The 14,202-nt window shown below is 45.0% G+C and overlaps 2 protein-coding genes across 4 annotated transcripts in view; one reads left to right on the top strand and one right to left on the bottom strand.

Moving 5' to 3' along the window:
* Positions 1-6,947: 6,947 nt before the first annotated feature.
* Positions 6,948-7,919, top strand: LOC119364967 (psbQ-like protein 3, chloroplastic). The gene is made up of 2 exons (XM_037630545.1): positions 6,948-7,472; positions 7,561-7,919. The coding sequence occupies exons 1-2, from the start codon at positions 6,996-6,998 to the stop codon at positions 7,657-7,659; spliced, it is 576 nt and encodes a 191-aa protein (XP_037486442.1). The 5' UTR covers positions 6,948-6,995; the 3' UTR covers positions 7,660-7,919.
* LOC119364966 overlaps positions 7,894-14,202 on the bottom strand; it is a 7,146-nt gene continuing 837 nt past the window's right edge. Inside the window, exons 1-9 of one of the 3 annotated variants that reach the window (XM_037630542.1) lie at positions 12,909-13,285; positions 11,518-12,023; positions 11,217-11,316; positions 10,292-10,357; positions 9,892-10,006; positions 8,794-8,882; positions 8,600-8,661; positions 8,390-8,486; positions 7,894-8,211 (exon numbers count right to left, since the gene is read on the bottom strand). In XM_037630542.1, the coding sequence (XP_037486439.1) occupies positions 8,161-8,211; positions 8,390-8,486; positions 8,600-8,661; positions 8,794-8,882; positions 9,892-10,006; positions 10,292-10,357; positions 11,217-11,316; positions 11,518-11,819 (882 nt within the window). In that variant the 5' untranslated portion in view covers positions 11,820-12,023; positions 12,909-13,285 and the 3' untranslated portion in view covers positions 7,894-8,160. Of the gene's footprint in view, positions 8,212-8,389; positions 8,487-8,599; positions 8,662-8,793; positions 8,883-9,891; positions 10,007-10,291; positions 10,358-11,216; positions 11,317-11,517; positions 12,024-12,623; positions 12,643-12,908; positions 13,286-14,202 lie in introns of those variants that run through there. The other 2 variants (XM_037630544.1, XM_037630543.1) reach the window with 2 other exon arrangements.

Here is a 14,202-nt window from a genome sequence, read left to right as displayed (position 1 = left end):
TTGAGTATATTCGGAGTCGGAGTGATAACTTCTCTCGGAGTGGTGGTCGGAGTCGGAGCCGAATACCCATTCACCAACATGAGCTTGATGTCTTCGTTTTGTGTAGCTCCTCGATGACTTGTCCTTCCTTTCCGAATCCTTGCTTCTTCGAGAGGTTCTTCGTTCATAACGATCATCTCTACTCCTTCTCTCTCTTGGAGGTGATTCTTCCCTTTTGCTTCTTCTTTTAGGTGAGTCTTCTATTCTTTTATAGGGAGCCATACACTCATTGGAGTAGTGTCCGGGTCTTCCACAATTATAGCAGCTTCGCTCACGACTAGAAGATCTTTTGTCATTGTAGGACCTTGACTTGGAACTTCTTTCCTTGCTTCTACTCTTGTAGAATTTGTTGAAGTTCTTCACCATTAAGCTCAGTTCTTCATTGAAGACTTGTTTCTCACTTGATGATGTAGGAGCATCACCATGAGGCTTTGTAAGCACCACTAGACTTGTTGTGAAGCTCTTCTTTGTCCTTGAGTGACATCTCATGAGCAAGAATTCTTCCAATGACTTTGGTTGGCTTGAGATCTTTGTAATTTGGCATCATTTGGATCAATGTGCACATGGTAGCATATTTTCCATCCAAGGCTCTCAAGATCTTTTTGATGATGAATTTGTCGGTCATCTCTTCACTTCCTAAGCCGGCTATCTCATTTGTGATGAGAGCAAGCCTAGAGTACATTGCGGCGACACCTTCACCATCCTTCATTTGAACTTGTCAAGTTGACTTTGAAGCACATCCAACTTGGATTCCTTGACGGAGTCGGTACCTTCGTGCATATCAATCAAAGTATCCCAAATTTCCTTTGCATTCTCAAGACGACTGATTTTGTTGAATTCTTTGGGGCACAATCCATTGAAGAGGATATCGCAAGCTTGAGCATTATATTGCAACATCTTCAATTCTTCCGTGGTAGCTTCACGGTTTGGTTCTCTCCCATTGAAGAATTCACCTTGCAAGCCAATACACACAATAGCCCAATCGGCGGGGTTGTATCCAAGAATACACATTTTCATCTTATGTTTCCAACTAGCAAAATTAGTACCATGAAAGTAAGGACCTCTACGGTGGTAATTTCCCTCACTAGATGCCATACTCTCCTAGGTTGTGAAACCAAGGCTATGATCACCAAAGCTATGGAAATCAAGGCAAATGGAGACCAAAGCTCTGATACCACTTGTAGGATCGAAAGTATGTCTAGAGGGGGGGTGATTAGACTACTTTACCAAATAAAAGCTTAACCTTTTCCCAATTTTAGTTCTTGGCAGATTTTAGCAACTTAGCACAAGTCATGCAATCACAATACAATTCAAGCAAGCATGCTAAGAGTATATGAGAAGCGGAAAGTAAAACATGCAACTTGCAAGAAAGTAAATGGGGGGAGTTTGGAGGGAGCAAAAGCAATGTTGACATGGAGATTTTTGGCGTGGTTCCAATAGGTGGTGCTATTGTACATCCACGTTGATGGAGACTTCAACCCACGGAGGGTAACGGTTGCTCGAGTCCACAGAGGGCTCCACCCATGAAAGGTCCACAAAGAAGCAACCTTGTCTATCCCATCATGGTCATCGCCCACGAAGGACTTGCCTCACTAGGGTAGATCTTCACGAAGTATGCGATCTCCTTGCCCTTACAAACTCCTTGTGCAACTCCACAATCTTGACGGAGGCTCCCAAGTGACACCTAACCAATCTAGGAGACACCACTCTCCAAAAGGTAATATATGTTGTGTTGTTGATGAACTCCTTACTCTTGTGCTTCAAATGATAGTCTCCCCAACACTCAACTCTCTCTCTATCTCTCTCTCTCTCTCAGATTTGGCTATGATGGAAAGATGATTTGAGTGGAAAGCAACTTGGGGAAGGCTAGAGATCAAAATTCATACGGTAGGATTGGAATATCTTGGCCTCAACACATGAGTAGATGGTTCTCTCTCAGAAAATGAGTAGTGGAAGTGTAGGTTTGTTCTGATGGCTCTCTCCACGAATGAAGAGTGGGTGGAGGGGTATATATAGCCTCCACACAAAATCTAGCCATTACACACAGATTCCCAAAATCAGTGGGACCGAATCAGCAAACTTGGTCAGACCGATTTAGTTCAAAATGTGAACGTTAGGACTTTTGGTGGGACCGATATAGTTATCTCAGTGGGACCGATATGCTAGGGTTAGGGCATAATGTAATCTCGGTGTGACCGATCGCATAAACTCGGTGGGACCGATTTTAGCAAATAGGTACACAGAGAGTTGGTCAGGCAAACTCGGTGGGACCGATTCGCTCACTTTGGTAGGACCGAAGTGTTACAAAAAGGAAACATTGAGTTTGCAATGCAAACTCGATGGGACCGATTTGCTCATTCGGTGAAACTGAAATGTTACAAAGGGGAAACAAAGAGTTTGCAATCCCATCTCGGTGAGACCGAGATCCCTATCAGTGAGACCGAAGTAACTAAGGTTCGTGGCAGTGGCTATGTCAAGTGAAACTCAGTGGCGCCGGATAGATCAAATTGGTGGGGTCGAGTTTGACATTTAGGTTTAGGACATATGTGGATGTGAGAAAGTGGTTGAGGGTTTTGGAGCATACCACAAAGCATTTTGAGCAAATAACTCATTAAGCAACACCTCATCCCCTTTTAATAGTATTGGCTTTCCTATGGACTCAATGTGATCTTGGATCACTAAAATAAAAATGTAGAGTCTTGAGCTTGTTGCCAATATATGTCGTTTGCATTTTGAGGGGTCCACATTCTAGTCCATGCCATGCCAAACATTGAACTTTCTGAAATGATTATCTTGAAATGGCATTAGTTCAATGAACTATATGTTGTTAAGAATTACCAAAACCACCCAGGTATTAGTTGCACTTTCAGTTGCACCCGCAGCTTCGATCGATTTACAGCCGCACGACCCCCCCCCTGCCATGGACGAGCACACATCAGCCTGAAAGCACCGCCTGACGCATCTCATCTGCTGCCCTCACCTCCATCGTCCCCTGTATTTCTCATCGGCTTTGTGCATACAACTGTGTGTCCCCATGGTTGCAGCTCCCCGTGACGACCATCACAGCTTCGGTGGTGGTGGTCACAACTCCGGTGGCGACGGTCCACGGTCGCAACACCTCCTCCGACGAGCTTGCAAAAAAAACCTATACTCTCCCTCGCATTGTCGGTTGCAGCAAAAAAAACGGCCGATCGTAGAAAAAAAGTGTGCGAGTTCTAGCAAAAAAAACTTGCTGGTGCCGCTACCCCATCGCCCTAGTAGCAAAAATGCTCACCGGTTGTAGCTTTTGTGGTTGGCGGTTGTAGCAAAACAAAACAACGCAGTTGTAGCAAAAAAAAAAGGCGCCAATCACATCTGCATATGGTGGTAACAAAAACCATCGCCAGTGGTAGCAAAAGGTTGTGTGGTTGCAGCAAAAAAAGGTTGTCAGGGTTGCATCATCTTCATGAATGATGTAGCACAAAAATGCCATCACCGGTAGTAGCAAATGAAGTCACCTATAGTAGCAAAACCAAATGCCGGTTCTAGCAAAACAAAATTCCACAACGAACTCCAGTAGTTGGTTCCAGCAAAAAGTTTGTCGGACGTAGCATCCCTCGCTATCGGATCTAGCATCACTAGCGACCGTTTGTAGCATCTTGCTCTCGGGGGTTGCAACACTCTCATGAGCAAAGGTGTGTGGGGGGGAAGGGCGCATCCATGGCGGCCGCTGCATCGTCACATTTTGTAGACCTCGCAGTGGTGTGTGTGTGGCAGCAATGGGAAAAAGCGGAGGCTCGTCCTTGAGGTGCTTGACATGCAGCATTGTCGCCCCATTGTAGCATACCTCGCCACACCCCTGCAACACCGGTAGCTCGGCGTGGTTTCACTGCGGTAGAAAATGACGGGAAGGAGTAGCGGAGGAGAGCGGATGAGAATGGAGGAAGAACAAAGGCAAAAATATAAGGTATACGTGGTGAGGAGTGGGCTAACATGACTTAATCCAGCAGCAACCTGACAAGTAATGGTCTGTTGGATTTGCCTCGATCCAGGAAGCATGCGCGACCGGCCAAAACTTCCGCCAGCCAGCCGGTTACAAATGTTTCCCTTTTATTTTTGCATGAGAGGTTTCTTAGTTATTTCCTTGTCAGCTTCGCGTCCCTCTCTTCTAGTCAACTCGGGACCACCACTGCATCTGCTCCTCGAAAAATGGTAAACCTACCGGTAAGGGCATGTAACGGCAAATCATCTGCCATCCATTGAGATTTTTGCTAGCTTTATAGGTATAATTTGAGAAACATTTCCCTCTGCAATACATAATGTCAGGTCAGAATATGACCTCCAGCAAGGTTTGTCCAAGCAGCTCTGCCTTCTTTCTTAAGATGATGACGTAGAAGTGTATTGGCAAGGGCCGGAGGCCGGTCAGAGGAAGGCCCATTTTTCTCATTGTATCTGCGTAGATGATGTTGATGCCTCTCCCGAGATGCACGAGTACCTTTGTGAGTTGGCATCCTTTGATTATTGAATCAAATACTAGAGCAGACTTGCTAGGAATTTGGATGAACTATGTTTGGTTGGACCTATCGAAAGAGATCGCGGAGTTGGACCAATCCAGGTGTTGTTGTATGCCGGGTATGAGAGTGTAGACCTCCCTATCGGTCTTCTTCTATGTGTGTGCTTGGATTTAAGTCCCCAAAGGTCATGTTTACTTGATGGGTATCTCTTGGAAAAGACTCTGGGCCCCCACCAACGCCTCTTGTGCCTCGTCCTAGGTTCGGTGGTCTAGCTGTCGGGGGCATCTAGGATGCGCACAGCCAAAATGATAAAAGGAAGAATAAGAAGAAGTAATCGATACAACCAATGACTTGCAACAAATCAGTGGCAACACCATCCACCATCCTTGACAACACACAAGCTGCAAGAAAGGTTCTCCGAAAATAACAACTTCAAGAAGGTAACAATGATATAGCTCCACCGCCGCGGCATCCAACCATTACATGTGAGATATTGGGTTTTCACCTTGAAGAGCATGTCTAATCAGACTTGAAAGCAATGCCTTCAACAAGGACACAACGTATAAAACACCACCATTGTCAGATGCACCCATTGAAAGTTATACCTATGGTTTTCAATTGGCTCACGATCCAGCGCGCAAAGAGAACAACCAAGCCGAAGACACCATGTTTTGCCGCCACCCTTGGAAGATGAAGCTGCAAGGAAAGGCATCCAAACGCCATGGTAACGGAAAACTGAAATCTGAACGATTGCATGGCACTCATGCCCAGAGATAGCCGGCCACACACATATCCTTGATATGTATATCACCACACAATCATATCTACGAGAATTGTCACAGAGCACAGAGAGCCGAATATCTCCGGGAACCATCTCACGCACACATGCTTCAGAAAAATCCTATGGCAGAGGTCGTCAGTCACAACAACATCGGGAACTCCGTGGCCGCCACATTTCATAGCAGCACCATCCCTGGGTCGCCACTACACATCTTCGCGTCGTCGTTGTCGTTGTAGCTTTGTCGCTGCCACCATCAACCAGCCGACAAGCCACCATTCTCAGATTTAGGCATCGGAAGCCCATCACGACACACAACCACTCGTGTCGTCCACTGCTACCCACGCAGCAAGACCACCACCTAGGACACTCGGAATCCTCGCCCCGCATCCATGCTCCATCGAGGGTGTCGCACCATTCGAGGTTGCTGTGCCTCATGATTGGAGAGCTCCCCTCCCCGAGAGATCACCGCACGAGAAGGCATCCCTACAAGTGATGACAACTGGGGGAGAGGAGGAGACGGCCAGGTTTCGTGGGAGATGCAGAAGATGGGTTGTTTTCCTCGATTGCATACTATTAATAGATTACAAGATTTTCCTAAAAACAATTAGACCATCCGGAGACTCTCTCATGGAATATGACAAGCGTTCTCGTGTGTGTCCGAGGAAAAGAAGAAAAACTACAGCGGGCAATTCATCTTTTTTTCTTTGAAACAATGATCCTCTTCCTCGATTTCCATTGAAGAAAACGTCATCAAGTTTTATACAAAAGTTATAGCAAAACAGGGAAATACATCCGAAATTCCAAGCGAACAACAAACCAGCAATTCAGTAGCAAGACAGGTCTGGGTCAATTACTATGGAAATCCTACTGAAGAATACATCGATAATACATGACTCCCGGTAGCTGAACTGACTTCGGTTGTTGCTTGGTTTCTCCACCCAAACTGACGGCTAGGCCAGGCGATCATATGTGGAAGAAGCCTGTTCATGACATGGTTAAGGTGAATGTTGACGCATCTTTTCACGTCGACACATTGTCAGGAGCGACTGGAGCAGTTATTCGTGATGAACATGGCGACTTCATTGCTGCTGCTTCCTGGTTTATACCCAATGTACGAGATGTGGACGCTGCTGAACTTCTTGCTATACGAAATGGAATGTATCTTCTTGCCAATATGGGATGTATGAGAGCGGAGGTTGAATCAGACTGCACCTTTGCGGTGGAATCAATTCAGCTAATGGATAATTACCAAGGACCAGATGTTGCAGTTGTTGCTGAATGTAAGCAACTCTCCATCGGCTTTGCAAAGATCGCCTTCAAGCATTGTTTCAGAGAAGCAAACCAAGTGGCTGATGAGTTAGCAAAACAGTCATTTAGATCGAATTCTTCTAGTTCCTGGGATGCTATCATCCCTGACTTTATTTCTCACCATCTTGTAAATGATATGACAGTTATTTGAGCAATAAAGTCTGATTATGCTAAAAAAAATCAGCAATTCAGTAAAAGAAAAACCCAGCAACTAAACCTAAACCCATGCAATTCGTCTAAACAGCAGACGACCGCCAGATTAGCTCCAGGCGAACGTGACGAACCTTATCCTCGGAATACATGGCTACTATGCCGTGCACACCTGAACCAATGGAGAACCAAACAAGATTCCACCAAGGTGGAAAGACTCCGCCATGGCAATGGCATTGCAGCTCGCCATCCAATCACTCGCCGCAAGCATCTCGCGCTCTCCTAACAAACCCACCACCAAGCCCCCGAGCAATGGCCACCACCACCCGCAGGAACCAACCGGCAGCAGTAGCAGCAGCGGCAGAAGGAGCCTTGCGGGAGCGGCGGCGGCCGGCACGGCGCTCCTCGCGTCCCAGCTGCTGCCGGCGGGCATCGCGGGCGCGTTCGACCTAGACCTTCGGATCACCATCCCGGAGCAGTCGAGCGAGGAGGCCGAGGCCGTGGTGAGGACGCACGCGAGGAACCTGGTGCGCGTCAAGCAGTACATCGACGCCAGGTCGTGGCGGGAGCTGCAGACGGCGCTGCGGGCCAGCGCCGCCAACCTCAAGCAGGACCTGTACGCCATCATCCAGGCGAGGCCGCCGGGCCAGCGCCCCGAGCTCCGGAGACTCTACTCCGACCTCTTCAACAACGTCACCAGAGTAGGGGATCTCACACAGATCAATCTGCCTTTTCAGCCTCTGACATTGCTCATGGCGCGCTGACATTGCTCTGCTCTTGTGCGCGCAGCTGGACTATGCGGCCAGAGACAAGGATGAGCTCCAAGTCCAGGAATGCTACGGCAACATTGTGGCCGCCATTGACCAGATTTTTGCCAGAATCCTGTAGATTTTGCACTGGCTCGATCGTCTAGGATAGAGGGAGAGATTGGATAGACAAACTAGACATCCGGATTTACGTTTGCATACAAGGAGAAAATAAATATGGACCGGCAAAAAGGCACTTCTTTTGCTATGTAGCTAGTTCTTATTAGCTTCTTGTTGCTACATCTTCTAGTATTTACTCTACTCTCTGGAGGAGAAACCCAAAAAAAGAGTCAACATTTGCAGGTGCAGCAGGACGAGAAAAACTACAATTTCTTGAAACCATCACTGCTCGATCAAATGTTCAGCCACCAATATACAGGCTTGTCGCAATGCAATGCAGAGTGGTTCCTCAGTCACCACTCGCCTCTCCTTTGCTTCCAGATAGAGGAAACAAGGTTCCTTGGTGACTCTATTCGTCGCCATCTGGTGTACATGCTGAAGCAGTATTTATCTTCCTATAACTCGCCGAACTACCGATGAAGTTTCAGTATCTTCCTCATCTGTGACCTGCTTTGGCTGCGACTCACCATCCTCTTGGCTCCTCCTTCAAATGGCTATTTCCAAGAACTTGTGCCTAGAGAGAAAGGTTACTTGGTAAGTTGGTTTACTAGATCAAGAACAACACAAAATTGTGCATTTCGAACTCCAAAGCAGTTCATGAAAGGATATGAAATCACTAGGTAAAATGCACAACCTCAAACTGGTTTGTGATAAGAGAGTGTCAAGTAGTGACAGCACCTGGAAGAACTTACCATTGTAAGATCTGGGAGCAAGTAACTGGCAAGGTTTTCATTCACCGCAACTCCCAACTGAGGCATCTGACTCATTTTTCCCGGCATTTGGCTCATGCTGTTTATAGAAGAAGCATCATTAGAGGCAGGGATTCTTGTTCTTCACAAGCACAGCTTTAATATTTCTGCTAATGAATTATGCATTGATCATAGGTGGAATAATATGTTTACATTTTCAAGAGGCCATCAATGTTCCTTCGCACGCGATTGAAGAGATCGATGTTATTTTGAGCCTGGAAGAAATAAGACAATCGATATGAAACCCATTCATAAAAAACAACACTCCAGATGATGGCTGTCAGAGAAAATCATGGAACTCCTGCATTCTGCTGTACGAGTAATTTCACATGAAAAGAAGGACTGACCTGAAATGCTTGAATATTTGTGTCTATCTGAGTAAGAAGCCGATTATTTTCTTCCAGTACAAGCTGTACTATACGATCCATCTCCGAGGCTACATGGCGGAAAAGATGGTCAGTTTATGGAACAAGGATCGAAACAAATGGAAAGCACTAGCTGAATCTCGTCGACCATCAGGATCTCTGAACCTGCATATTATATTTGAAGTTCAGGAGGAAATGGCTTGTGATCTTACAGTAAGTTTCAACCCCGTTAAATACCACACGGTTGGCGGTCTATATAACCCCAAGTTTGGCGAAACAGGTTCGACATATCCACAGATACTCAATGTTCACACTTCACAGATCGATTTTCTAATATGACGACTCTCTTAATCATTTCTTGCAAGTGCAACGATACATATTTCAACATAACAAGTTCCAATGGAGTCAAGTAATCCCGTGCCTTTTATTAAAATAAACCCTGCCTATGTGAGTTAAATTTAGAAATGTAGTCAATAACCAAGACCACTAAGTACTGCAATTTTGTTGTAAAATTCTTTACTCCTATAAATATGTCAACTGGTCACGGTGGTCCATGCACAATTGGATCGTGTGAACCATCAGATCCACATCAAGCAGCTTACACCTCTCTCACCTTCGGTAGTTTTGTGCCGCACCCAACCCACTCCACCCCATTGCATAGCCTTTTTGCATTATTTTGTATCAACACACAGACACTATGCCAGTTAACTAGCACTTTGTGTTTTTCAGTAACTACCAAGAAACTAGTGCTTTGCTACGACCTAAGAAGATCATAATAATACATGTTCGCAAGACTTATTAGTTGCTACTTTATTTAAGTGGGTCGGGAGTATCTCAACCATTGATTGCAAATCATACGGTTGGTACGATCCTAGGGTAAATGAACCATCAACACCAACTGGTATGTTTATATGAATATAATTTTTTTGCAAGATGATACTGTCGTACTGTCTTTTCTTTGTAAAAACATCATAGCAGCTAGCTATAAGCAAAATAGGTTGGTAATGGAATTACGGAATAAATCAATTGGACCTGGTAAATTGTAAAGAAAGAAAGCCTGATCTCAGGTGCTCTACCAACCTCCAGATAGATATTGACTGTTTTGAATGGCATGATGCGGCACAAAGGAAGAGATCCCTGTATCCGTCTGAACAGGATGAGTGGTACCCCAGGATGAAGGCCCCACCATTTTATCCTGAGAAATAACCATGAGTAACACCAGACAAAAATATGCACATAACATGTGAAATGCACAGGATAATAGGTATATTTTACAAAAACTTTTGCCCCCTCAAAAATTTTCTTTCAAAAATGCCTTTGTAAGGAACTGATAGTAGTACATCTTAGGTATTCTTATCCACACCTTTATAACAATTTTGACTGAAAGCTTTCTTCGTAGTTTTATCTCTAATTATTGGGGATAATTACCGATGTTATATGAAACAAAGTTCATAAAATAGAAAAAGGAAGATGCTAGTACCTTTCTATCTTTCATTTTTCTGCTATGATGTTCTGCAGGCCTCCGCCGTCTTGTAGTTTGTTTGTTCTATAGAAGCATCAAACCATTTACATTATTAATTTTTTTTAAAAGGTGCTAAGTCAGCTAGAACATATTTATCTTAACAGTATATGTTCTAGAAACAAATGCCAGCCTTATATCTTCAGCAAGACTCTGCAGAAAATAAAGCACTACCATTTGGTTCATGAGAATCAATATTCCAGGTGAAAAAGGTATCATGCTTTAGTCTTCAACAGCACAGAACTATTGGTCAATCAAAATCTCAGGCAAGTATTACCAATTCAGCTGTTGTAAGTAATAAATATATTGAGCCGAAAAGATGGATCACTGATGAAATAATATATGATACTTTATTACTTTGTAATTAAATAAGAACACCTATGTTTTATATACCTTTCCTTTTAGGTAACACGAATGGACAAGAATAAAATAGCATACCAAAAGGATACACTGATTGCCAACTCATGTCCCACTATATAAGGTCCAAAATGTAGTATTTGTATATACAATGAGAATAAGTGTACCTTCCACTCGTCCTAATATATGCAGCATTTAGAATAAATGCATCTATCACCAATCCTAGTATGTTCAGATTAATCTTGAAACCAAGACAAATTTTAGCATGTTCCTTGAAACGAGCTGCTCTAGGAGGAAAAAAAACAATTAATTTCTTCTTGTACAGTTGCACCCGAAGAAATTGCCAAATATGTGGATGTGTGGGTTTGTATCCATTCAGTGCTCAGATCTAAATAATTGTTGTCCCTTCTTGGGCATGAACTATTTTCTGATGTAGCACTTCCAAGGAACACCTCAAACAGATGGCATCCATGTAAGCAGAAAAACAAGAACAAATACAGAGTATGTATGCAAATTAGAGATTACTTACCCCCATCCATTGGCATCTCATCGCAACGTCCCTCACCGTCTTGGTTGGTAGAGAAGCGGCTATCTTTATGTACTTCATGATACCATGTTCATTCACATATCTGAAAGGGTGCACATGAGAGGCGATGGAACGAACGCAAAAATGAAGGGATAGAAAGAAAAGATTTATGGTAGCATAAACCAACATGACAAGAAAATATGTGTCTAATGGACAGAGTTTCAGGATAAAGCTGAACGATGGAGACCACATATTCTGTGTTAATTTCCTTGTAAAAACAGCCAGACAAGTGGAAATAGCTTACCTATCTAGGCAATCTTTCAGCACTTGGATCTCGAGATGCGACCAGCTTTCAGCCAGGGGTCCTCCATATTTGAGGTTCTGCGCAGATTCAGCAACCATGTTGGATGAACTTGTGGAGACAGCTACTGAAGGCGTGGTGTTCATCATCCCCATGTTAGAACCCATGCTGCTGGAGCAGTCTAGGTACACCGGCATGCTGCCTCCCGACCCGCTAGGCGTCGCGCTCGTCTGAAATGAAACCACATTCTGGCTGCAGAACGGCTGCGAAAACGGCCCGAAGTTTTGATTAGGATCGTCTGCCATCTCTATGCCCAGCAACTCCTCTAGAACAGAATCTGGTACTTCCAGCGTGGAAGGATGCACTGCTAGCTCCAGAGCAACTTCAGAAAGCCGGCAGCAGATCAGAGCTTCTTGTTTCAAGTTTTACTGCATTTGGACACGCCCTGGGCAAGTTTATCGCCTACTGCTCCACTAATTCTTCCAAGTGTAGACTCCTGGTAACAATCTCTGCAGATGCAAATAGTAGACATGGCAAAAGAGAGTTAGAACCTTGAAATTTCGGGGAAAAAAAGAGAATCCAATACAGGAAGAACTCGAAATTTCCTATGCCTCATCAAAAGAGTAATACGTGGAACAGAAAGAAGTATGCTCTGACCGAAAGGTACCATTCAGAGACAGAATTTTCTTTCACTTGTCAAAGACCCTAATGTATTGTCAGTTCCGTACCTAAAACAAAAGTCTTTCCAACCGCATGACAGTTGGAAATGATCATACTAAAACATCAAACTATCAGCCTTACAAGACACTCGGATTCTTTCTTTTCCTACGCAATTCTTGGGCGAGTTCAGAAATCAGCCAGAGGTACTATTGTCGATCAATTCGACTGGCAAAGTATGTTTATCTATTGGACCAATATGTTAAACAGAGTCGGCAGTGCAAAACCACATGAGTGAAGAGTAACAAAAACCCCATAAACAACAAAGAGCCAATAATAACTCCATGAAAGAATCAAATCGAGAAAGTAACAGGTGGACAAGGACCCGGGCAATCTGCTCTCCCGCAGTTCGTTCATAGGTCGTGGATACTGGATAGAGACCCAAGACAAACCTGTAGAAATGATTACGTAAAGCCCGGCCTGACCAATCAACACACAGTGAGGCAGGCGGGCGGGCGGGCATGCATGCAGAGCGCCGTCAGGGAACAGACCTGCCTCGTACCCCCAATCTTATCCAGAAAACGTGCGCGTTGCCTAGGAGAGAAGCGCACAAAGGAAGCGCTCGGAAAGGGAGGAGAAGCCAGGCCTCGATCCTCCCGCCGGAGCCGAAAGCGGCAAAGGAAAACAGGCAAGAAGGCAGGCAGCAGGTAGCCAGACGGAATTGCCGGCGAACTTACAGGTCCGGGTCCGATCTGGATGCAGCGGGGGGAGCAGCAGGCCGGGGAAGGCGAAGTCCAGTGTGGTTCCTGCGTGTCGACTCCCCGGCGCTTCGTGTGCGTGACGGTGCGCGTGGTGGTGGTGGAGGTGGTAGTGTTAAATGGTGCCGCCCGGCTTTGTGCGCTCCAATGGGGAGGAGCCCAAAAAGCGGCGGCCCCGCCTCTCCAGTATGCCGTCTCTGTGTGGCCTCCCCTCTCCAAAAAGCCGAAGTCGTGTGCCAGTTTAACAAGTTGACAAAAGGGTGGTGGTGGAGGGGGAGGAGGGGGAGAGGCAGGGGCGATCTCTGTTGGGGTTCGGGTTTCAGAGCGAGGAGAGGAGATCGGAACCCGGTGGAGGCAGAGGCAGAGGCTTCCGAGCAAATGATTGCCACAATTGGTGTCCATCATAGGTTTCACCCCCCCTCTTTTTGAGAGGCAGGGCAGAGGGCTTCCTCGCGGCACGGCTGCAGTTTTAGTTGGAAAGAAGAAACCACCCAAGCCACGGTCTACATTTTCACCATGCCTTTCCCGGCTCTCTTTTTTCATGCGAGGAAAGCAACAGGACCATGCTCCTTTCCGCCCAATTTCTATTGTTGTGAATTCAACTGCCTTTGTTCCTTATGGCATTGCGCCGCTAGTAATATTGGGGTATCAATAATAGTGGACGCCAGTCTCAGTATAGGCGAGAGAGAAGCGACGTTGTGCTATCTATATGAAATGATGTTTTGTGCGTCATGCAAAGACGACTTCTTTTTGTCACACGTTTTCCAGCATCGGATATTTTTCTATTATATAATGCACCGCAAAAGAATATTTTAATTTGCGCCGAAAAATATCGTGTACCAATGCTACTATTAATTGATAGAGGTAACGCTTAAAACGCACGTCCCGCATTCCAGTATGGGTGACGTTTAGAATTTTACGTTTTCAGAACCGCACTACCCATGTTTAGCATGCTTACTGCTCATTCACTATTACAAGGGATGCCTTTACTACTCTCTAGAACCCACCTTTGAAATGTGAATGCTCAAATATCAATAGCAAACTTATTGATTTAAGAGTAAATTGGTGGAAATACATTTTAAAAGTATTAAATCACATCAAAAGATAAAACTATGTTAGTTTTGAAAATACTTGATTTGGCAGAACAATCTAAGTCTCTGTCACAAACCGAAAACATACCCCCCCTACCTATCTCCCTTGCCTTTCCCGACTTTGTTTTCTCATGCAATGAAAGCAACAAGAACATGCTGCTTTTACCCAATTTCTAATGTAA

The sequence above is a fragment of the Triticum dicoccoides genome, chromosome 2B (assembly GCF_002162155.2).
Source record: "Triticum dicoccoides isolate Atlit2015 ecotype Zavitan chromosome 2B, WEW_v2.0, whole genome shotgun sequence".
NCBI lineage: Eukaryota > Viridiplantae > Streptophyta > Magnoliopsida > Poales > Poaceae > Triticum > Triticum dicoccoides.
This window is presented reverse-complemented; position numbering and strand designations above follow the sequence as displayed.